At 39.8% G+C, this 26,698-nt stretch overlaps 1 protein-coding gene across 9 annotated transcripts in view; it reads right to left on the bottom strand.

The window, feature by feature from the left end:
- The window catches only part of DENND1B (DENN domain containing 1B), a 341,500-nt gene that overhangs the window by 18,491 nt on the left and 296,311 nt on the right, over window positions 1–26,698 (bottom strand). For 7 of the 9 annotated variants that reach the window (XM_079925473.1, XM_079925476.1, XM_079925474.1 and 4 more), the window contains 3 exons: window positions 23,415–23,471; window positions 22,459–22,566; window positions 13,850–13,906 (listed from right to left, as the gene is read on the bottom strand). In XM_079925473.1, coding sequence (XP_079781599.1) covers window positions 13,850–13,906; window positions 22,459–22,566; window positions 23,415–23,471 — 222 coding nt within the window. The remainder of the gene's footprint in view (window positions 1–13,849; window positions 13,907–22,458; window positions 22,567–23,414; window positions 23,472–26,698) is intronic. The other 2 variants (XM_079925475.1, XM_079925481.1) reach the window with 1 other exon arrangement.

Genomic DNA, 26,698 nt, shown 5'->3' with positions numbered 1-26,698 from the left:
CTAATTATTAGAGAAATGCAAATCCAAACTACAATGAGGTATCATCTCACACTGGTCAGAACGGCCATCATCAAAAAATCTACGAACAGTAAAATGCTGGAGAGGATATGGAGAAAAGGGAACCCTCTTCCACTGTTGGTGGGAATGTAAATTGGTATAGCCACTATGGAGAACAGTATGGCGGTTCCTTAAAAAACTAAAAATAGAGCTACCATATGATCCAGCAATCCCATTCCTGGACTTTTTTTTCCAGGAGAAAACCATAACTTGAAAAGATACATGCACCACAATGTTCACTGCAACACTATTTACAACAGCCAGGACATGGAAGCAACCTAAATGTCCATTGAGAGAGGAATGGATAAAGAAGATGTGGTACATATATACAATGGAATATTACTTAGCCATGAAAAAGAATGAAATAATGCCATTTGTAGCAACATGGATGGACCTAGAGATTGTCATACTGAGTGAAGTAAGTCAGACAGAGAAAGACAAATATCATACGATATTGCTTATAGGTGGAATCTAAAAAAATGGTACAAATGGACTTATTTACAAAACAGAAATAGAGTCACAGATGTAGAAAACAAACTTATGGTTACCGGGGGGAAAGAGCGGGGAGGGATAGGCTGGGAGATTGGGACTGACATATACATACTACTATATATAAAATAGATAACTAATAAGGACCTACTGTATAAGGCAGGGAACTCAATACTCTGTAATGGCCTATATGGAAAAAGAATCTATAAAAGAGTGGATATATGTAGATGTATTGTATATGATTCACTTTGGTGTACAGCAGAAACTAACACAACATTGCAAATCAGCTATACTCTAATAAAAATTTTTAAAAAGTAAATAAATGGCATGACAGTTAAAAAAAAAAAGTATGCACCCAATATAGTAGCACCTAAGTATATAAAGCAAATATTAACAGACATAAAGGGAGAAACTGGCAGTAATACAATAATAGTAGGAGACTTTAATACCTTACATCAATGGACAGAACATCCAACAGAAAATAAGGGAACACTGGCCTTAAACAATATATTAGACCAGATGGACACACACATACACACACACACACACACAAAGAACATTCCCCCCCCAAACAGAGTATACATTCAAGTGCACATGGAACATTCTCTGGGATAGATCACATGTTAGGCCACAAAAAAGTCTCAGTAAATTTAAAAGGACTGAAATCATATCAAGCATCCTTTCTGAACACAACAGTACAAAACCAGAAATCCATTACAAGAGGGAAACTGGAAGAAACGAAACTCATGAAGACTGAACAACATGCTACTAAACAACCAATGGGTCAATGAAGAAATCAAAGAGAAAATAAAAAGCACCTTGAAATAAATGAAAATGAAAAACATTGTTCCAAAGTTGATGGAAAATCAGTTCTAAGAGGAAAGTTCATAGCCTACCTCAGGAAAAAAAACATATAAACAATCTAACTTTACACCTAAAGGAACTAGAAAAGAGAAAAATAAATAAAGCCCAAAGTTAGTTGGAGGAAGAAAATAATAAAGATCAGAGTGGAAATAAATAAAATAGAGACTATAAAAACAACAGAAGAGATCAATGAAACTAAGAGCTGGTTCTTTGAAAAGCTAAACAAAATTGATAAACGTTTATCCAAACTCATCAAGGAAAAAAGAGGGCCCAAATCAATAAAATCAGAAATGAAAGGGAAGTTACAACTAATACAAAGAATCCTAAGAGACTACTACCACAACCTCTCATATACCAACAAATTGGACAACCTGGAAGAAATAGATGAATTCCTAGATACATACCATCCTCCAAGACTAAATGGGGAAGAAACAGAAAATCTAAACAGACTAATTACTAGTAATGAAATTCAATCAGTAATAATTAAAAACTCCCAACAAACAAAAGTCCAGGATCAGAAGGCTTCACAGGTGAATTCTACCAAACATTTAAAGAAGAGTTAACACCTATCCTTCTCCAACTATTCCAAAAATCTGCAGAGGAGGGAACGCTTCTAAACTTGTTCCAAAAGGCCAGCATTACCCTGATAACAAATCCAGACAAAAATATTACAAAAAATGAAAATTACAGGCTAATGTTCCTGATGAACGTAGATGCAAAAATTCTCAACAAAATACTAGCAAACCACATCCAACAATACATTAAAAGGATCATACACCATGATCAAGTGGGGTTTCTTCTAGGGATGCAAGGGTGATTCAATATCCACAAATTAATCAATGTGCTAGAGTGACAGAAAGGAAAGAATGAGTAGAGAAATATGGGAATGTGCAGTATGTTTCTCCATAATTTTGGTAATCAGCAATGTATTGGGACTTATAACTGTAATACCACTTTACAACTATAAGCTTAAGGTACGTGAGTTAAACTAGAAATTTGGGAAACAGCCTAAAAACACAACTACCACTTACAACGTTATTTCTGTGGGAAAAATATATTTCACCCACTCACTCCAGAACTCACAAAATATAATGCAGTCCTCTGATTCTAAAGACAAGTCATTATTGTTACACTGACCTCTGGGTATGCTTACCATTATGCCAGCTCTGGGTCTTGCATTTAATTCTTTTAATTAAAAACAAAACAAATCAAAACAAAAACCAAATGAACAAAAACTATGAGGGAGCTGGGACTTCATGCTATTTAACAAATCGTCATTGACTATTTAAGAACTAATACAAGAAGATAATAAACACATAACTTAATATTTATGTTTACAGCATACTTTGCAAAGCACTCTCACATACACACTGGGCTAGGTTCTGGGAATACAGAGTTGAGTTAGGTTGAGTCTCTGCCTTTAAGCAGCTCAATGTCTAGTGAACCCCACAGTACATCTGGAGGAACACCAGGGAGGCCCCATGATTGCTCAAGGTCACACACCTTATCAAGAATAAGAACCAGAAAGTGGAACCTGATGTGTTGCCAGCCCCTTGTTCATTTTCTTCCACAAGTTAGTTTCATATTCTACAATCTGCCTGCATATACCATAGACTCTCAATTATTTTTTTATTAACTATATATATATATTTTTTAATGAAGCTCCTGCTTTTCCACAGTCTAAGTCATTTAAGTCATAAGTGCTTCACAAGTACCTCTGTATTTAGTTTTCCATTTTCTATCTAGGCCAGGGTTCTATCAATTTATATATACATAGGAGTGTAAAAGTGTAACTTAGGGTGAGTTTTCACAACAGAATGAGAATTAGAATCAGAAGTAAAACTGATTAATGTTTTGCTTTCTACGGGCGTTACGCTTTGGCTAACTGAAACAAGCTTCTAATGAACAGTTATCGAATATGTATATGCAATAATTCAATTCATTAGGACCTGCGACCTCCATATACAGTATGAAGTAACAGTGTCCAAACACACGGTGAATGTGTCAACTGCTTGATGACCTCATATTACATAATTGTTAAGGTCACAAAAAAGAAAAAAAGAAAAATAATTATAACTTGATCAACACTCAAGATAGAGGGAAATGGCAGCGTATTTAACAAAAGCATCATCAGCTCCTGAGCTCACATGACCCCAGATTATCTCCACGTCACTGTTTCTGATGGGTTTGGACGCAGGCACAGTGCTTTCAGAGAAAATAAAGAATTGTTTCCACTATACCCAGCACACACGACACAGGCAAAAAGACCTGGTCATAACTTTATGAACAGGAGTCTTTTATGGGTAACTGGCAGCTAGTAAGCTTAGAGTGCAAAAAATATACTGTGTACTCTTCAGGGTGTGTGATACACAGCCAACACGAGGGCATCTTTATCTGGATTCATACCTCACAGATACATCATCGCCGAAAACCTGCACACTAAACTACACAGGAATGAAACTACGACTAACAGAAAAATAATCCCAACACAATGAAAATTAAATATATATTTTAATAAACTGACTATAGCTTTTGAAAAGCTGTGCATATCGTTATTTTTCTAACTATAACGTTAGATAGTTAATACTTGCAGATGCCAGTGGAATGGACTTTGTATATGGTATGTTTTCGAGAAAAATACTATTCTATTTCAGATCTGGATAGAAACCTCACAGTAACAGGTGTACAGTGGGAAAGTTCCCAAGGGCCAATGAACATGTTCGTCATAACTTATTACCTAGAACCCCCTGAAACAAGTGCCAGGACAGTCGTAACATGGCTTATACTTGGGAACAGGAGCATTCTTTAAAGAAAAAGTGATTATGAAATAGATTGAGAGCGAGCTATAAGCAGTCAACATGGAGAAAAAAGTAAGAAAAAGAAAAATTAAGTTGACTTACATTTTTAAAAGACCCTATAAATAGTTTTCAAAGTTGCACTAAATGACACAACATGGTTCTTGCCCCTGGAAAACCAGCCAGTGTCACAGGTAAGCCTCCCATCGCCTGTGCATCTGCCGTGTGCAGTTATGGAAGCTTCTCTCTTTTCTGTGTTTTGAAATGTGCGTAGCTTTTTCCATGAATTTTTCTGAAAAAGGGGGGAAAGACTCTTTCCTTCTTGATCAGGGTACAAATAATGGCCAGGTTTCTTTAATTTACTGACACAAGAAAGAAGACTGTAATCCTGGTTTTGGTGCCTCTAATCTTTAGGGAGCGTTAATAGCCTGTGATGACATTTTCTGGGCGTCCACAAAGTTAGCAGTTGCTCCCTGGTTCACTCTGCTCTGACCCACAAGGCATCACCAGGGCCCCTTTCAGCGCCTGATACCTGCCCTGAATTGTTCTACCACAGGACCTTTGCACAGGTTGATCCCCCTGCCTTGCAGGTTCTCCTCTTGCGCTGATCCCCTCCTCCCCCACTGTCTCTGCCACTATGCGTCTGGACTCACTGGAAAATCTGTAACTGCCCACCCGCATCTGAGCCTCTTTCCTCCCACCTTGTAGAAAAGCTACAGTCGCTGAGCTGCTGACAGAGACATCTTTTTAAAGGCAAATACAACAATGCTCTGCTCCTCTTTCCATACCTCCTTCAGTGGCTCCCCACTGTCTTTGGGATAAATCTCCGACTCCTCAATTTTGCCCAGACTCTGCCGCAGGGGTGTTCTACCAGCCGTCTTCCCTCCTGTGCGTGCGGGTCCAGCAGAACCTCCCCCACCTGGCCTTTCCCCCTCTTTCTCTAGTTGTCCTTCATGCTTTGCTCTCCCCTCCCGCCTTGCAGGATACACTTCCTCACTCATGCGTCAGTTTGCTGCTGCCTCCTGCATCCCTAGAGCACCTAGACGCACACCTGCCGGGGGCCTGTCCCTCTGCACCGCGTCCTGGTTAGAGCCCCTCCTCCCTGCTCCACAGCCGGTTCCGAGGGCAGGCGCCTTGCTCCCTTCTCTCTCGTACCCTCAGAACCACACAGCGTGTGGTACATATTAGTGTCAGGAAAACTGCAAAAGACTTTGAAAGGAGCTAAAGATGACGGCGTGTCCTGTCAGCGGTATCTGGATGGTGTTCAGGAGACTTTGTGGGGTTACCTGATTCTACAGGGCTCTCCATCTTTCATTGTCTCTAACGACCTGCCCAGGATACAACTGGACAAACTGTGCAACCAAGTCCTTACCTGGAGCCTCTGCTGTGGACCACAGGTTGTAGATTTATGGAGCCGAAGCCTACAGAGCCCTCCCAGGAGAGCTGCAAGGTACCCACCTGACAGGGTCCAGCCTCAAAGGCGCCTTTCCCAGCAGGCCGGGAGCCTGAGAAAATCCAGAGAACCTCAAGAGGGATTCACCCCAATTTGTAGCTATTTCAGGTAAAACATATTTTTACCTGGTAGAAAGCTTTCTTGGGCTTAGTTTCCTAGCCTTCAGATAGCAAATAACAGGACTTTTAGCAGCCCAAACGGATTTCTTACGAAAACTTCCAGAAGTAAATTGTGGCCATAGCTGGCCTATACTGCATGGCTCTAGATTCACAAAGGTGTGATGTAAATAATCAGGTCAAACCTGATGAGAACAGCCTTCTTTTCTGATCAAGAATAATCTTTGAGATCATGAGGATCACAGGGGGAGAGAATGTCAGGAAAAATGTAAAAGATATTGAAATGCGTCCAAAATTACGGGTGTCCTCTCAAAGGAATGTTAGGTACTGCCTAGCCTCCTGGGGCAGATTGGGGGATTGTCCAGCGCTCTGGAGGTCTGCATGGCTCACAGGCACTATTTTTTTTGTTTTTTGTTTTTTTTGCAGTATGCGGGCCTCTCACTGTTGTGGCCTCTCCCGTTGCGGAGCACAGGCTCCGGACGTGCAGGCTCAGCGGCCATGGCTCATGGGCCCAGCCGCTCCGCAGCATGTGGGATCTTCCCAGACCGGGGCACGAACCCATGTCCCCTGCATCGGCAGGCGGACTCTCAACCACTGTGCCACCAGTGAAGCCCCATAGGCACTATTAATAACCCTGCAGAGGCCAAAGGTACCTTGGGGAGGACTGACAGCAACGGAAATGTTTCTTGTCCCCAGGGATGCAGCGAATTCTGCCCAGTGGAGCCGCAGGTATATGGTGCAGACAACGACGGTTTTGTACCTGTTAGCATGTACACTTCAGTATTTTTGACTGTCTAGGTGTCTGTTCTTTGAAGTATCCTTTGTATCAGTTTTTTTTTACATCTTACTGGCTTTCTCATTAGCTAATGAACCAAATAAAACGAGGGCATTATAATTCTACCCTTTAATAAAAAATTCTTCTTTAAAGCAGGTGGTTAGTGTTTCGTGAATAAATGAAGACCTCCATACATGGTAGTAGTTTCTGTTGAGCACTTCAACGAATTTTAAAACTGATAAGAAAATACATAACGCAAAGAAGACGGTACTGCGCTAACTGGCCGACATGGGCATTTTCAGCACCCGCGAGGCACAGAGGAGTGTTACGCTCATTCATTCAGTAAAGATTACAGAAATGTCTGCATGTACCAGGTAGTGGGCTACATGCTAGTATGAGTATGACCGACAACAGGGCCCCTTGCCCTCATGGAGACTGTGGTCTAGTAAATGAAACATGAATTAAGTTGAATAATATAAGCATACAATTATGACAGCAGGAACCTGTACTAAACTACGACTGCCACAAGGAATCTGACCTCGTCAGGGAGGTCAAGGGAAGGCTTCCCCTGAAAGATGTTTGACTTCAGCTCTGAAAGGTCAGTAGGAATTAAGCAGATGATGAGAAGAGGAACTAAAACGTGCAAAGGTCCCGTGGTGGGACGACCAGGGCAAACACAATAGAATCAAAGACACCTACGGTGCCCCGTTGGTCAGAGCCTGGGTCCCCTGCACAGGGTTATTTAAGGGCCCACTGGTCTTGCAGTTGCCTGGCTGACCACTAGATGGCAGGTGTATACTAAGAAGGCACAAGGCTGGATGCAGGTAAGTTTACAGCAGGTCACAGAAACTGGGGGAGATCAGAGGTGTAGCAGGAAAGAGTGGGAAGGCAGAAGGTGGTAGCGGGGATGGAGACGGGGACAGACCCAACTTGCAGGCCCCGATGGTGGAGGGTAACAGGAAGCCATTCATTGTCTTTTCCCTTCAACAAATATTTGAGGACCTCCTGAAAGCTTCTCTGTACTCCTTGAAGGTAAGTAGCAGCCACACCTCATTTAAAAAAAAAAAAAATTCTTGGCATCTCTTCACACCACAAACATCCGTTAAGCACCTACTACACGTGAGCTACTGTCTTCCATGCTGTGAGGCACACAAAAGAAAAGAAAAAGATGTTCCCTTCCTCTCAAGATTTTCAGAAAAGGGTAAAAATGCCAAATACTGAATATAATAAAGCAGTTACAAACACAATTCTTCCTATGGATATAACTGTACTCAGCTTTTTGATCACATATGGCAACTTATGTAAATGACCATTAATACTGATCATGATTTATGTCAAATTGTAACATTCCTAATAAGTAGGTTCCATCAGCAGGCTAACAATACTAACAACATAGAATTGTAACTACATTCTTTAAATACTGGTAAACTGGGATCAATAAGGAGATCTGGAAGTTTCTGAACTGTACAGACCTAGGGCAGCTGGAACTCTAGCCATGGTCAGGCACTACTGACCCCGGAGGCTGTGCAAACTAGCAAGTAACTACTGGCATTTGCAGCTCTCTTGGGAGCCAGTACTACACTAAAAGGGTACATTTTTTGGATGCAAGAAGACATCATAAGGAAACAAAACAAGCAGAGTTTTACATCCCTCTGACGCAAAGAATTAAAAATAAAGATGGGGAATTGGCCATCACACGTCTTCAATTGGACTCACTAGGTTCTAAACACATAATTGTGCAATAAAAATTTTCTCACATGGAAATATAAAGCGAAAAATTAATATACTATCAATATTTTGGAAGTAAAGCACTTGTATAGCAAGGGATGCTTACTAAGAATGTGAAAAATACTAAACTAATGCAAAAAAGCTATCAGTGTGGAATGAAATTTATTAGAGAAGATATTGTATTAGAGAAGAGAGACATTGAGTGAAGCGAACGGACTGGAAAAGACCGGAAGGAAGAGCAAACACACGAGGAGAGTGACAGAGGCAGGGGGTCCAGGTCACAATACCATCAAACCCCATGTCTAATGAGGCAGCAAGAAATGAGTCTGGTTTAGCTACAACAAGCAAGATAAGTGTTTCCTTTCTTTTCACTACAATGGTTTCCCCAAAGCATATCAGAGGGTAAAATGGTGAGGATCTTCCCCGATGCACAAGGAGCCTGTTATCCTGCAGTTACCATTTCTGTCACTAGATGGCAGACAAATCTAACACTAGGGCAAAATCCTGGGTAAGGTGAAATTCATAGTTGGGGTTAAGGGGCCAGGGAAGGATAAGGGACACAGGCAGATGAATGGGAAAATAAAAGTTTTTGGACTTCATAAAATTGAGATGCTTGTAATATATGAATTTTTGGAAAGGAGGTACTCTCTGTGCTACTGTCCCCATTTCAGAGTTGAAGTGACTGAGGTCCAGAGCGTTACCTGGCTTTTCCAAAGTCTACAACAACCCCCTGGGCCTATGCACTTTGCAGCCTAACACAAAAAATATCTGCGTGAAATAATATGGGAATAAGTTATCAAGAAAGCTACTATACAGAATTATAATGCCAATACCTTAAAAATACATGGCAGTTTGCAATTTGAAAAGAGGTTTAAAAACGTGTGTCATCATTTTTACAGGCGGTAACTGAAGCACAAAGTGCCCTACCCGTGACTTACTTGCTTCAGTGTATTAGGTGTTTTATAGGTCATACGTTAAATACCTACTTCACCACACACTCTGGTGAGCATTTTCCCTGTTTTACATATTAGGGAACCAAAAGCTTAATAAGGTAAAGTCTCCTGGGCAAGATTAGACAGTGACAGAGCCGAGACTGCAACCCAGGTGTTCCGGCTTTCTGAACAGAACTCTTCATTATAATTACACTAGATAAGTCAGTCCTCAGAGACCCAGAAAAAAGAAATGTCTGAAAGTTAACCCAAGAAAGACCTTCTTAAAATGGCAAGTCTTAACCTCAATTTTAAAACAGGTGGTAGTTACAGAATGATCAAGAGTACTACTGTCCGGGTAGGTGAAGAGACAAGAGATTACGACACTTTTCCAAAGATATTTCCGTCACAGCAAGAAAGTTAAATTGAAGGATTAACAAGATACGTGTTTGCTGAAGTCTGATGAATTCAGGTTATGAAGGGCTTCTATTACCCAGGCTAAGGAAATAAGCTTGAATAGAAGCGTCAGAATTCCGTTTCTGAGCAGCTGAGTGTCACGTGATACTAGTTCCGGCGGGAAGATTCTGAAGTGGTCCGGACACATCCGTGACCACTTCACCAGCCTCCCCTCCTACAGCCACGGCGCCTTCTCTGCCAGCTTTAGCCACTTCATTCTCCATCACTCGGCTGTCACCTGACACGCCCTCTCTTATGAAAGCAGTGCTCTGTGAGTACATTCCTGTCTTACCAAGTCCTCGAGGCCAAGAATCGTATCTTTTAATTCATTTTGCTTTTAAATCCACTTCCATTTTGAATGCAAAAAGCAGCAAAAGAATGTCGATTCCCATCCTAACCATGACAAACATCTGGATGGTCTTAAAGAAAAATATCATATTTTTTTCTTGAACCTATCAGAATGCTGAGTTGTAAGGCAACCAAGTAAAATGAATTCCATAGAGTCAGAAGCCCCTCCAAAGAGAGCTAGGAGCCAGGATCTATTTCATCCTTGGCAAAGCACACACACAGAAGAAGAGCAGCTGGAATATAAACAGGGAGGAAGAAACGTGCTGAAATGCAACCAAGACCACATGGGGACTAACATGCCGGTTAGGAAGAGCTGGTAGACTCAGCGACAGGGGTGTTTGCACTCGCAAGCTCTTCTCCACAGGTAAAATCCTATAATTTTATTTGCCAGATCAGGCAACTCTACCATCTGGTGCTGCAGAGAAGGACTGGGGACAGACAGGAGTCTGAAAGCGCTCCCATGGGGGTGCAGGCCTGCAGGAGACAGGCACAAAGCCCACTGACTCCTGAAGGTCCTTCATTTACATACAGCAAGAGCCAGGGCTGCTGGCAGACGTCAGCAAACTCAACCCCAAGACCACGGGGGCAGGTGTAGAAGTACAAACTCTATACCCCAGGGAGGAGCCGGAGGCCCTGACAGGCACAGGATCCTACACGGATACCAAGCATAAATCTACCACCACTAGGGAGGGGCAGGCGGCCTGCAAACTGCCCCAAACCAATCACAGGTAAAGGGAAGATTATCCACCACAAGCAGGAAGGGAGGGATGCTGAGAAGGTCCCACACCTGAGCCACAGGGGCACATGGCCTATGAAGACCAAAGCTGGACCAGAGCACAGAAAACCCATAAGGCTAGGACCACGTAACTAGCAACAGAAATTAACTGCTGAGGGATGGCTGCAAACACCGAGAGAGATCCGCTATGTAGAGGGACTGCCGACAGCTGAGGGTGAAGGCGGAACACTGAGAAAAACCTTCCGGTACCTCCAGAAGTACTGCCGTTTACACACACTTATAATAACAGCAGCCACTGCAGGTAATGATGTCAACAACAAAATCCCAACCAGTCCAACACATGATGAACTCAACCTCTTGTACTAACGGCCTCACACCATTTCTGGGTGTAAGTACTATTTAACTTACTCTCTACTGCTTTTTTACACATGGGGTCCATCACCCAAGAACTACCAGACATGAAAAGTAAGAACAAAATAAAAAGGAGAATATGCATAAACAGATGGGATGACAGCAGAGAGATGGAATCTATAAAAGAGTCAAGTTGAATGACAGAATTGTAAACAAAAACATGATATAAAAGATAAAGAATTCTTTGATGGGCTCATCAGCCATTTAAAACAGGTCCATAAAAATTATTTAAATTGGCATTCCTATACACTAACAATGATCTAACTATCTGAAAAAGACAATCCCATTTACAACGGCATCAAAAACAATAAAGTACTTAGAAATAAATTTACCCAAGGAAGTGAATGATCTATACAACAAAAACTTTTAAGACACTGATGAAAGAAACTGAAGAAGACACAAATAAGTGGAAAGATAGCCTGTGTTCCTGGATACGAAGAGTTAATATTGTTAAAATGTCCATGTGACCCAAAGCCAGCTACAGATGCAATGCAATTACTATGAAAATTCCAACAGCATTTTTCATAGAAATAGGAAAAGGAATCCTAAAATTTGTATGGAACCACAGAAGACCCCAAATAACCAAATCAGTCTTGGAAAGAGCAAAGCTGAACTTCCTGGTTTCAAATTATATTACCAGGCTATCGTAATCAAAACAGTATGTTATTGGTATGAAATATACATAGATCAACGGAACAGAATCACAAACCCAGAAATAAACCCATGCACTTATGGTCTAGTAAGATTTGACAAGGGAGTCAAGAATACTCAATGGTGAAAGGGTAGTCTATTCAATAAATGATGCTGGAAAACTGGATATTCACATGCAAAAGAATGAAATTGCATGAATTTAACGTTACATCACAAATAAAAGTTAACTCAAAATGGGTTAATAAGGACTTAAATTTAAGACCTGAAACTGTAAAACTCATAGAATGTTAGAAAACATAGGGAAAAAGCTCCCTGTCATCAGTCTTGATAATGATTTTTTTGGATATGACACCAAAAGCACAAGCAACAAAAGCAAAAATCAACAAATGGGGCTACATCAAACTAAAAAGCTTCTGCATAGCAGAAGAAATTATCAACAAAATGAAAATTTCTCCCATTCTCATGGGATGGAAGAAAATATTTGCAAATCATATATATTGGATGGGGCTTAATATATAGAATATATAAGAAACTCATACAATAGCAAAAATAATAATTATCTGATTAAAAAGGGCAAATGACTTGAACAGACACTTTTCCAAAGACATACAGATGACCATCAAGTACATTGAAAAGGTGCTCAACATCACTAATCATCAAGAAAATGCCAATCACAACCACAATGAGTTAACACCTCACACCTGTTAGAATGGCCATCATCAAAAAGACAAGAGGGAAGGAATACTGGAGAGGGTGTAGAGAAAATGAGCCTTTGTGCACTGTTGGTGGGAATGTAAATTGGTGCAGCTACTCTGGAAAACAGTATGGAGGTTCCTCAAAACACTAAAAATAGAACTACCATATGATCAGTAATTCCACTTCTGGGTAATTATCCGAAGGAAATGAAATCACTGTCTCGTAGAGCTATCTGCATCCCACAATCCCTGCAGCACTTTTCACAACAGCCAAGATACATAAACAGCCTGTGTACAGGAATGGATAAAGAAAATGTGGTGTATGTTTATACAGAGGAATACCATTCGGCCATAGAAAGAAAGAAATCCTGCCGTTTGTGACAACATGAATGAAGCTGGAGGGTATTATGCTCAGTGAAATAAGCCAGAGAGGAACACACAAATAGTGTATGATCTCATTTACATGTGGAGCCTGAAAAAGCTAAACTCAGAGAAGCATAAAGTAGATTGGTGGTTGCCAGGGGCTAGGGGGTGAGGGAAATGAGGAGACACTGGTCAAAGGGTACAGACTTGCCCTTACCAGACGAATAGGTTCAGGGACTGTGCAGAATGGTGACTACAGTTAACAACACTGCATCGTATACTTGAGAGTTGCTAATTTGCTGAGAGAGAGTAAGTCTTCAACGTTCTCGCTATAATAAGTAAGTGGTAGTTATAGGGGGTGAGGGATGTGTGTTAACTAACCTGACCAGGATTAGACTCAAGTGTTAGAAAAGCCACGAAGAACTTCCAGAGAAGGCTGCACACAAAGTAGTCCTATTTTGTAACCTGTTAAGATATTTATGCATCATGCTACTACTTTATGTTCTATACCAGGAAATATAATCATGTGTAACAGACATAAATCCGCTTCAGATAATAATAAGGTTCTATAATACTCTCTAGTTACACAGCTAGTGACACTCCTGGCAATTTCTCTCTCTCGGGGACACTAACGCACAGCAGCAGGAACACGCACAAAGACAAGACTGGCCTTTCCTTTCATCAACACTAACACTAACCTCTGACCAACCTTAAAAGCAGTTCTTATACACAAAACAGGAAGAAAGTAATCATTGCTGTATGCCAGGATGCCTGGGAGAAAATAAGAATTTGTCTAGAAAACTTGGGGACTTTTGGAATAGAGAGCTGTTGTTACTTTCACCAAAAGCCCTTAAAATAAAGATATAACGAGAAAAAGCTCTCACAAAATTAAACAGAACAGAAAGATCTTAGTGATGTAATTACCGATGTAAAGTCTAGAATGGTAATACTCAATATATTTACCAAATGGAAAATTTAAGTACCTTCGTTTTTGTTTCAAGACTTTGTGATGAATGACATAGCCATCTGTGGCAATAAATCTGAAGAGTAAAAGTATAACATTAAAAAGGTACATTTCAACCCAAAAACATCTCATAAAATATAGGGAATATGTTCACATAAGTCTTTATCATACTCTAGGTATTCTTCATTTTAAAAATGAAGTCCCAGCCAGTTGCTGAAACAAGGAGTTGGTCTTGAATTATCTCTTTGAAAGAACAATGTTCTGGAACAATTTTATGACAATATAAATTTCTCAAATATGTATTCTATTGTGTTTCTAAAAGAGAAAGGCAAATTTTATAATTACGAATTTTGTCTTGCATAACCATTCTTTCAAGGAAAGAAAATATTACCTAATGGTCACTAGAGGGCACCCCTGTCATCCATAACTGGGGTGTTGGGGAGAAGGGCTGGCAGGGCACAGATGTAACAATAATCAAATTTGACATGTTGGAAATTAGTATTATTTCAACAGAGAAAAATAACTTTCTTTAAAACAACAACATGGTACCCATATTTTCAAATTGGACTGAAAGGATCAATTCTATAAATTAGTAGCATTAGTGTAAATTAGACTAAATAGACACTATATCAAAGAGTGGCTTTTGGACAGACTGCTAAACCATGTTTTCATTTAGGCAGTCCTTTTCGTGGGCATCTTCTAATAGAAACACACTTACTTAAATTATTTTTTAAAACATGTTATCATTTGGAACTCTCATACTTTAATACTTATACTTTCTGATCACTTTAATTCAGCACTTTAGCTTAATCATAATAACAGAATTCTCAATACTGAGCCAAAGTAAACAGAGTGCTAAAAATAAAAAACTAGGGTTTCTCTTTTTTTTTTTTTTTGGCTTACCATGATTTGGTTAAACTTATTTTTATTATTTTGTAAGATTTATATTATATTAAGTATTTTTTCCAAGTATCTGGCTCTCCTCCTTCATAAACTCATTTCTCCCCCTTCCCCTGAGGTCACAACTATTTTTCTCATTGTGGTTTACAGTCATTTTTTTCTTGGTCAGAAGAAGCAAGTGGCTACTTCCCTCTGTAAACCAATGACTATGCCATTTCTTTCTTGATCAATAAAGCAAAGCTATTCAATGGACTATATTTTTCAAAGACCTCAACAAGCATGTCATTTTCTGAAATCTATTCTGTCACCTGAGAAAGAAACACTGTCCTTAATTACATTCATTTTACTCCCAGATTCCACTGAATTCCAATGAAGAAAAGTGTGTCACAATCACGATAGCATAAACCACACCCTACTAGGTGTGAATATCCCATCACTTAGATGCTTAGGAACTAAGCAATTTAGAGAATCTAAATGTTTAACTTTTCTGGTAAATTTCACAGAAACAAATTCATTGGCAGTATTTTAAAATATGCGATTTATTCTGTGTAAAATGTAAACCATCTGACATCTCATATTTAAAACATGCTTACATACTGGGATCTAAGTTTCCATTCAACTGAAATGTGGCTTTCAAATGCCTTACCTGCAAGTCTCCACATGCCAAAAAAGGCATATACAACTTCTAAGCACATTTTTTAAAGATGAAATTCCATTACTCATCAATTATAAAATGAGCTCATTGACGCTGTGCTATATTCCAAATCCATTAGGATGATTTATAAACCAATAAATACACAAGGACTCAAAAATACAGTTTCATTTGAAGTGTACATTATCACCTTGTACTATGGGTAAAAAATGGAAAAATCACATATATCATATTTTATGGCATAAACTTTGTCCTTATTTCTTCACTCTAAAGAACTATTCATATCTCGGACTCTTAGTCTCCATGTGAATGTAATCTGAAAAACAATAAATGGCCACTAGTTTAATAGAACCTCATCTTATTAGGAGGCATTATGGCTGTTGAGCATATTTCTATTTGTAAACACTGTATTTGGGTTAAAGTGTTGACTACATTCCAAGGGAGGGCATTTGTCAGCAGTCATGCACTTTATATTATAGTACACATGCAAAAATAACCTTCCATTCATATTTTCTCATGCAGCTTTTACATAATTAATTAGACAGGTTGAAAATAAACCTGAGTGGATTGCTACTCGCCCCAGACATGCAATAGTTAAGAGTGATACGTGTGCCAGGGTTTTAATGGGGCTTAACAACAAAAAGCTTCAATCCTCCACTTTCTCTCGATTTTGCTGCAGTGGTTTTGCTTGCTTAGGGCCATCCATCTGTTAAGGTTGACTTGTAATACAGCGGCACACTTGCTTGCCATTCACTGGTCTAGTTGTGTGTGTGTGAGCCTGTGAGACACACAGACACACAGACAGCACACATTACGATTACCAGAGTAAGTTAAGAAAGGCTATTATTATTAAATATGGAGCAGTATCTTAGGTTCATATAAATTTTGCATAGTAAAGTTATTTCTCATTCTTAGAAAGTTTCAATAAATTTTTACAAGCAAATATTTTAAAACATAATTTTAAATGACAGACTTAGTCTAGACATTGCTCACTGAGTCTACAGTGTTTTGTTCTAAAATAAAATGGATGAAAGAAGGTAAGTATGTAGTCAAGATGAAAACGGTTCTGCACCATGGCCAGTGGCGGTATTCTCCCTGGACCCAACTGGCCCTATTTTCAATAAAACCAGAGGAGGAACCTTTCCCTGGAGTCCTGTTAGGCTGGGGCTGCTGCTGGAACTGTCATCTTCACACAAAAGGGAAAAGGGTTGGGTTTTACAAATGTGAAGCCTAATTGGAAGATCTTCATGGCTATACCCCTGACATTTATTTAAGCCTCATCAACAAAACGGGAAATAACCATACTAATTAGCAGACCAATACACAAATTACCATTTGTTGCGAGTAGCCATAGATTCACAATCCATTTCAAAAGTAAGCTCAGTCATGGAAGCTTAAAACACCACACATTTCAATTTTTGTTCTTTTCTACAGTACCCAGATTATAAAATTTTATTTTATTTTTTACTTTAAAATACACTCTTGGAATTTAAATTACCGCAGTCTCATTTTTCTCTTTCGAAAAATGGATGAAGATAAAGTGTTTCATTTACACAAATCTAGTTGGGAAACTGGAAATGTACAGTTCTTCTTATATAGCCAAAATTGACTTTTCAAATGGATAAGCAAACAGGTTAGGAATGGGATGAGGCAAGCCCACATCCTCTATGTAGATAATCTGACAATAAAATGGCATACTTCAGGTCTTATAAGCTTATAAACCAAGAGATTTCTTGGTTGAAAACAGAAAGTTGTATATTTCTTTCCAAATCATAAACTGAGATCTAAAGGTATCCCTACTTAGAATGAAGACAGATAATTTTAGGGTCCCCAATGCTTCAGTGACTACAGGATTGTTAGTGACTCTGTAAAAGAGAGAACAGAGAAGAAGGTCAGATGGTGCCACTGCTATAAAAGACCTGAAGCTCAAGATATGTGTTTATGTATAAATGGACAGCGGCCAACTACTTAGTGCCTACTGTGTGGCAGGTGCTTTACATACATGATCTATAATGCCTACAGCGTCCTCGGAAGATGACATGGACTGTTCCTACCGTTTCACAAATGTAGAAATTAAGGCTTAGAGATGGTGTGTTTGGCTTCATGCTCGACGCCAGCAGCCTCCTCCAAGTCAACACTCTCTGGCTGTAAAGTCCATACCCCTGCCTCTAACAGTCCCTCCTCCACGAGCACCCTTCTCAAAGCAAAGCATGAGAGCAGTGGCCAGGGACTTAACGTTCCAGAATCAGTCCGTCTGTCTGCTTTTCAACCCCTACTCTGCTATTTTTACTGTAGAACGTTGGGCACATTTCTTAACCCCTCTGCTCCCCCATTTCTAAATCTGAAAAAATGGGGGTGACAGTTCCCACTCTGCTTGGATTGTTGGGAGTTTTAAATTAATCCTGTAGTATGCACAAACACACACAGACTGTTAATCAAGGAACTGTCTCTTTTCCTTGTGTTTTCCAAGGCTGCTCCAGTGCACTTTAATGTTATCTCAACTCTATCACAATTGAGGTTTAGAAAACAGTAGTAAGAACATTAAAACTATCTGGATCACCAAATCCCATAGGTATCTACAGAATCTTGCTTTCAAGTAACTGAATTTACCACCAAGCAAGTCTTTTAAGAGAATCTGGGGCTTCCCTGGTGGTGCAGTGGTTGAGAGTCCGCCTGCCGATGCAGGGGACGCGGGTTCGTGCCCCGGTCCGGGAAGATCCCACATGCCGCGGAGCGGCTGGGCCCGTGAGCCATGGCCACTGAGCCTGTGCATCCGGAGCCTGTGCTCTGCAATGGGAGAGGCCACAACAGTGAGAGGCCCGCGTACCGCAAAAAAAAAAAAAAAAAAAAAAATCTGGTCACGTCAACAATCAAATATAAGGTGCGGCCCAGGATATGGTTGCTTCCGGAGAAGCCAGTACTGACACGAGAGAGATGCTATAGAACGAAGGAAAGAGTGTATTCTAGGCTTTATTTCTGCTTGTAACCTTTGCATCTTTTTAAGCAGTTCAACACTCATGTGAAAGCTGAGGCCACAGCGAGGAAGCTGAGGGGGCTCTGAGGAAGGTTCTGATGAGCCTGAGCGCTTCACATCATGAGACTGCATGGGAGAGACCAAGTAAAGAAAACCGACCTTCCGTCTCCTGACACAGGGATCCTTGCCAGGTACCTCCTCGGGACCGTGTGCAGCCAGCCCCATGTCCTGAGATGGTGATGAATCTCCTGAACAGCTTTCTAAATCTCTGCATTAGGAATCAAGGTAGCTGTGCTTTTTCATTTTGGCTGCTAAGCACGGGACGGGGCCTTAGGTTCTTACTATACTTACTTTCTCTCTGCCGTGAATCTTCCCTAAATTAAATGAATTTTAATTCTTTATTCTATGATTCTTTGTAAGATATCAATTTATTTTTGGAAATAGGTAGAATATAAACAAATAAACATCAGTGTCTCTGACGTATTTATTGATATCTAGGTTCTTTCTTTAACCGCACCCAACTACTCCCAGAACTGCTTCCATATTTAATTGAAAATCTTAATGTGCTCAGATCCTAATATTATTACAACTTGTGGAGATAGGAGTGAGAGAACATACTCATTTGGGAATCACCATAGAACAACACGCACATGGTTCTAGCATCAACTTTGTCTGCTCCACAGGATACTGGATCTTATTTTGATTAAATCAATGAGATTGGATTATCTCCAAAAAGTGAACCAAGGAAGCTTCTCAATACCAGACCACAAAGAAAAGGCAGTAGACTATGCCTGATCCCTCTTGATCTCTTTGCCCAAAGTGCAAATATTGCATCTGAAGCTTATTTCTGCTGAGGTCCTTTTGTTGGCGTAAGTCGCTCATCTCTCCCGCGAGAACGGAGGCCACAGCAGCCCATCAGGGTAGGCTGACCTTAAACTTACCAAGCTTCAGATTTGTGGGACAAAGATCCAGCCTCTAACCACTCAAAACTACAGATTTTTCTTTTCTTTTGCAAAGATGACTTCTTGGCAAATAGCCTTACAAGGCAATGAGAAACACAGAAATCCTCTGAGATACTGCCACACCCCTTAAAACCCCTACTCTGAGAACTGCTTTCCCTGTTCGCACCCACCACCGACCCAGTGTCTGTGGTAACGTGGTCCTCTCCCGGCCTCTCCGGCTAGAGTCGACGGAGCCAAGGATTGAAGCCCGATCCATGGGGGCTGATTACGTCCTTCCTCAAGAAACTGGATTTGGGAATTGTGGTCAATTTCTCTCTTTTCTTTAAATTTAAATAAAAAAAAATTTTTTTTGGAGTATAGTTGATTTACAGTGTTATGTTAGTTTCAGGTGGGATTGACATATACACACTACTCTACGTAAAATAGATAACTAATAAGGACTTACTGTGTAGCACAGGGAACTCTACTCAATACTCTGTAATGGCCTATATGGGAAAGGAATCCAAAGAAAAGAGTGGCCATATGTCTATGTGGTCCATTTCTAGCAGTTGTTTGCACTGAGGGCCTGCAAGCTCACCGAAGGGACAGAGGAGCTGAGAAAGCCAATCTACAGAAGGCACAGTGAACAAACACGCAGAGAGAACAGACCAGGTGAGACAGACAGAGAAGATGGTGGGGTCGATACTCTCCCCCGACTGCTTTTCCCATTTTCCAGTCCCAATCCCCCCAGCACATGGAGGCAGGAACACCTAGATCCTCGTAACGAATGTCCTGCTGTTGTCGTATTTCACGTGTATGTGTTTGCTAACACTACGAAATTAAAGAAATAACTCAGATCTGGAATTAGATGACAATTTCAATTTGAATGTACCATGGTCTGCTTTTATAAATAAGCTGCTGACCACAAGTTGGCTATCATTTCAGAGCCCTATAACTTTCAGCTCAAAGAAGTAACATTAGTATTGCAAGAAAACATGCATTCTGGCAGCTATGGGGAAAAAAAGTAAGGGTGGAAAGCAGCAAGGAAAAGAATTGCCAAAGGGCCCCAAATTTACCTCTTTGGTTAGTGTCTATGTGAATCTAAAGCTATCAAATTTCAATGATAGAAGAAATACAAGCAAAAGCAAAAAGTTAAATTACAATAGATACTGGGTTGCAAACGGTTGGAAATATAAACTCAAAAAATTTAGCTGTTAAAATACAAATACGCAGATGTATGTACCTATTTACATAATGGGACAGATGTATACAAAGAAACATATTCTGGGTATACACATTGCCTGAAACTCAGGCATTTATCACTTGCGAAGACTGTTACGCAGACATTGCCAGCACCTGCACGATAAATCTAAATATGTTGGTTTAACAAGTTCCTATATACCGAGTAGGAAAATAATAATTCTCAGAAGAATAAGCCCTACTTCTTTTAATTCTTGTTAAAGTCATGTCATGTCCACCTGAAAACCATAAAATGCTAACTAATGAATGCAGACAGCTACACGAATGGTATTACAGCAAACGATAGCCATGAAGATTCAGGGTAAGTATGTGATGAATGTAACCTATTATCCTGTAAGGTTTTCTATTACCTAATATAATTTTCTCTATCAGAAACTGTGTCTCTAGGAATTCAAAGAAAACAAACAAAAACAGAAATCGGTAATGTATTTTATAATTAAATTATCATAAAAATATTGTGCCACGTTAAAGAAAAGGCAGATTTAAAATTTTAAATAGGAGAGAAAAGTAATTTCCTTAATTTAAAACTGACATTTAGAACAGGGATTTCTCCAATTTAAGTGTTTGCTTTTTATCTTAAAGCATCCTGCAGGTAACAAAGACTCCCACATTTCTTTCACATAAAAATCTATTTATCATGATAACCTAAAATCTAATCTAATATAATCTAAGGAGAAAAATTAAGAAATTGATTGCAAATCCATCACGAATTTACAAGTTAATGAATGTTTTCCAGTTAATGGTGGTAGCCAGAAAAGTTTCCTACCCTTGTGGAATAATTATTTCATTGAAATAATTCAGGTCATGCAACTAGCATTCATGACCAATATGCTGCAGTTAAGCAATACTAATGTATGAAAACGTAGGCTTAACAAATGGATAAATCATAGAGAAGGCACTTTGTATGTTATAAAAACAGTCCCCTGAAGCAGAGATTTTTTTATGTTTTTCCAAAATACCTAGAAAGGTGCCTGACGCGTAATAGCTGTTGAACAACCAAACGAATGGGTCTTCTTTACAAAGGCGGAGGTTTTAGCACCGCTTCCAGGGCCCTCTCCCCATTCCTAAAGACACAGGAAAGCCCTGCACTGAGTGTCTGCACATCCAGGGAGCTACCTGAGCACCGGAGGTGGGCTCTCGTCCAGCCCTGCCACTAACTAGTTACAGGACTTCAGGTAAGTGATGGGACCATTTGGCTACCAACTTCCTCAACTGTAAACTTTGGTGACTGTGATAAATGAAGCTTTGCAGCTGCTTCCAGTTCCATGGTTTCATAACTATAATCCACTTGAGAATTCATTTTAAAAGCTAGTTTTCTAAGACCACTTAAAGTATGATTCGGCGTATGCAAACTTTGCTTCCTTGAAACAAGCAGCAACGCACTTATGATGCAAAATCAGAGACACATACAGCTATGATCCTGAACCCTTTCCTACTTTAGGACAATATTTTAAGTAGCATTAGATAGAAGCAGAAGCTTTAACTATTGAGAGCAAATAAAATATCTAACTTTAGAAAAAGACAGACATACATTACTTCGTATTCTCATTTCTACAGATTACTTTAGCAGTCAAATCCCCACGTATGAGTTTCATCTTACCTTTGCAGTAAAGGAAGCCATCAATAAGCTACCCCGAGTCCCGGGCCACCACACACTGCCCTGTCTCTCTCCACTCACCAGGAGGACACGACCCAGTGACGTGTGTACAGACTGGGACCTGGACCCTGGGCTCCCAGGACCCTCTTACGTGGCCCAGACGCCACCTACTCACCTCCTTGACCGTCAACGCAGGGTTTCTCTGCGTTGATAGAAAAAATCAATGGGTTCCAAATTTTCCTGAAGAATTGATTGGAATTGCGTGACTTCAGAATCTGGGAGATGGGAGGGTAAACAACCTCACCTGGGCAAGCTTACGCCTTGCTAGGTTTCTTCCCTTTTCACTGCGTAGCGTGTAGACGGGCGTATATTGTACAGAACCAGAACAAGTCCCATAATCGTCCTCATTTTCCTACACGTGAAGAAGCATACAAGTGGTTATTCTAAAATACTCATTTTATTACTAAACTTTTTTGCTTAATAGATAAAGTATCCAATACAGATGCAAGTAACAAAATAACACTTGGGGTATAAGTTTAAAAAAACCTATTTAGGAAGAAAATGCATTTTTCTATATTATGAATTAATAAATTCCAAAACAGTCTGACTCTTTTGAACAATTTCAATAAAATTTATACGAAGATCGCTCACTCTCCATTACTACAATGAAAGTTTTAAGTAGTCTCTTCCCTCCAGAGGCAGAAATTCAAAACACAACAACTGATAAAATCTGCCAAGATATTATATATAATCAAATCAAACACACATATACATAAACGTAACTATTCACATATATGCAATATTCACAGATTCAAATACACCTTTGTAAATTAAGAACATTCTTCAATTTAAAGTAGCTACTGTTGGAAAGATCCTATAAAGCCAAACGATGGCATTCCTGCCTTAATTCTGCACCAAAGATCATCTTTTAAAAAAAAAAAAAATTCTCAGCTTGAAGCAAGAATTTCAATTGTGATATCAAGGCAATCAACTTTATGAAAACATACATCCTGTTAAAGCACCTTTGAAGATCTTGGTCGCTCTGTGATAAAATACGCAGACAATAAAGAGATTATTCAGGGGGTGCATAGAGAATGGCAGATAGTTGCCAGAGGGCTTGTTATGAAAAATACATTCTTGAACAAAGGGCTAAGCATATTTCAAAAGTCATTAGAAACATAAATCTCGTGTGATTTGTAAGGCATAAGCTTCAAACTAACGCAAGAATCAAGGTAGAATGAAAAGCAGCACAGGACGTACCTTGTGTCTCAGCTTACTCTTCACTTCCTTTATTCCCTGCTTTGCATGATTCTTTGCCTAGGAAATGATAACACCAGTGTCTGGCTCAGCGTGCTTCTATTACACTTAAGGAATAAGTACATGAGATCCCATTTAACGAACATTACTAAGTCTTCATATTATATAGAGAAAGAAGAAATTATAATCTAAAGCTCTATTTTCAGGGACACATACCACACACTATTACACCTAAATGAGGTAGTGAAAGCACGATTAGTCTCTGTTTGCATAGGAATCATACAAAGGCTAGCAGTTAGCCTATTCCGCCTCCTAAACTATTAAAAAACACAAGAGGCCGCAAGATGACTACCGCCCAGCCATAATCTGAAACTTTGACAAATGGGCAAGGAAAAGAGAGAGCACATCAGAGCAGCAGGTTATCTGGGCAAATGTCTGGACTTTAAGAAACTCAGGCTGTTTCCATCTCCAGGCTATTGTAAATAGAGCTGCAATGAACATTTTGGTACATGACTCTTTTTGAACTGTGTTTTTCTCAGGGTATATGCCCAGTAGTGGGATTGCTGGGTCATATGGTAGCTCTATTTGTAGTTTTTTAAGGAACCTCCTTACTGTTCTCCATAGTGGCTGTACCAATTCACATTCCCACCAGCAGTGCAGGAGTGTTCCCTTTTCTCCACACCCTCTCCAGCATTTATTGTTTCTAGATTTTTGGATGATGGCCATTCTGACCAGTGTGAGATGATACCTCATTGTAGTTTTGATTTACATTTCTCTAATGATTAATAATGTTGAGCATTCTTTCAGGTGTTTGTTGGCAATCTAAGTGTCCATCATCAGATGAATGGATAAAGAAGATGTGGCACATATATACAATGGAATATTACTCAGCCATAAAAAGAAATGAAATTGAGTTATTTGTAGTGAGGTGGATGGACCTAGAGTCTGTCATACAGAGTGAAGTAAGTCAGAAAGAGAAAGACAAATACCGTATGCTAACACATATATATGGAATCTAAGAAAAAAAAATGTCATGAAGAACCTAGGGGTAAGACAGGAATAAAGACAGACCTACTAGAGAATGGACTTGAGGATACGGGGAGGGGGAAGGGTAAGCTGGGACAAAGTGAGAGAGAGGCATGGACATATATACACTACCAAGTGTAAAATAGATAGCTGGTGGGAAGCAGCCGCATAGCACAGGGAGATCAGCTCGGTGCTTTGTGACCACCTAGAGGGGTGGGATAGGGAGGGTGGGAGGGAGGGAGACGCAAGAGGGAAGAGATATGGGAACACATGTATATATATAGCTGATTCACTCTGTTATAAAGCAGAAACTGACACACCACTGTAAAGCAATTATACTCCAATAAAGATGTAAACAAAAGAAGAAACTCAGGCAACTTTACAAAGTGCTTTTATAGGCAGACATGAGTCTTGTTGTGTCTATGTCATATACAGTTTTCCTGGAAAAAATTACAAGTCATTTAACAATTTAAAGGCTCTGTTCATGTTCCAGGGGAACCTGGCTCCAGCATCGGAGGCCGTGAGGTCCCGCTGTGGTTCCCGTGCCGTGTGAGTGAACTGAAGACCACGGGGGGCTTTCAGAAAAGCTCAATTCCCACTGGAAATTCCCACCCACAGAAGAAGTGAAAAGAAATTCACATTTATTTTGCGTTTCCTCGGCGTTTGTGCGCTGGGTACCGAGCATGCTTTACCTCATTTAATCATCACAACGCTGTGGAGTTAGTACTATGATTATTACACTTTACAAATAAGGAAAGTGACTCAGAGGGTATAAGCCTCCACAGCCTAGATTCAAATCCAGGTCCAAGTCCAACTTCTTCCCAAGAAGAAGGAGAAACTAAGGTTTTTAAAATACATCCACCGAATCTAAGCCTCACGAAAGAAATGGCACTGTGAGTCTTATTCCACAGACTCAGGTCATGCAGATGAAGCCAAGTTACTTCCAGGAAGGGTCTTCCCAAGTTCACGGAGGGGAAGAGGGGCCTGTTAATATCCGAAGTACTCAGCAAGCATCTGGCATACAGTAACTGCTCAAGAAATGTTCTGAACTGAACTAAACAGTTATTTCGTTATTGTAAATGAGGCAAAACCAAAACAAAGATTTCGTTATTGTAAATGAGGCAAAAGATAATCTAAAAGATTATCTGAAAAGCCACATAACACTAAATTATATTTCCATGGTTCTTTAGAATCAATAGAGCATTTTTGCATGCATTATTTTAGTGGTAAAGCCACTGAATCTATTTCAAGGGTCCTATATTAATGCCTACATTCCCGTTAGGTAAAAATGCATAATCACCCCCCTCAAAAATGTTCCTGTTCTAATCTCCTCAAATTTGCACCTATCTTTACTCACATTTGGACTATATTCTAGTTTGCCTAAATATCCTCTATTCTTTCAAAACCCACCTGAGTCACACTCATCGTTCAGATGCTTCTAATGCACAGAGCTGAGTGAGGTGTCAGTCATGGTCAGCCATCCTTGTGCTGATTCACTCACACGCCTGCTGTCCACCTCCCCCTCACTGACCTCTTTCAGACCCTCCGGAAGGTGGGATACGGGATCTCTCGATCCTTTTCAATTTATCAAGTGGAAACTTATCAACAAACAAGTATTCTCTGCAGAAAAGCACCCAGCAAATACGGCTTTGGCTAGTAATTTAGAATGCAAAGACCTAACAAGAAAGTTGACTCAGAAAATCTTTTAGCCAAATCAAATATGTATTCACTTTGCTGTTACTTTTAGATGTGTAAGAAGATAGGTATGTCCACTCGAGTTTTCTTTATGGCTCCTTATTAGCGTGGAAAAACAAAAGATAGAAAAATGTTCTAAGTCTAGGACAAAATCATTATTTCCTTCAATGAATACATATTCGGTACCTCTGTAGTGCGTCCAAAGCGCCGAGAGTCACACAGCAATACAAATATAAAAGCAGGGACAGCCCCTCTCTTACTCACAGTGCCTGCCCTGCTCCAATAACCAGTACAAAGCCTAGATCATGACAGTGATTTGCTGAATGAATAAAACAGTTAAAAACATGGTTCCCAGGGTTTTTAAAAATGTATTATCTACAGAACTTCAAGGTAAATAAATCCTGTTATACCATACAAGAGAAATTGGGAATTTTGTTCATAGCAATCTGTGGTCAAAGGAGGAATTTCAGAGCTCATATTTCAGAATATGAGCAGTCTAGAAAGAAGAGTTTTCGGTACAACCATGAAGGTCACAGATTGACTTATCTACTTGCCCCAAACCTCTT

The sequence above is a fragment of the Stenella coeruleoalba genome, assembly GCF_951394435.1.
Source record: "Stenella coeruleoalba genome assembly, chromosome: 1".
Taxonomy (NCBI): Eukaryota; Metazoa; Chordata; class Mammalia; order Artiodactyla; family Delphinidae; genus Stenella; species Stenella coeruleoalba.
Note: the sequence above shows the minus strand (reverse complement) of the source record. Positions and strands in the feature narration are given on the sequence as shown.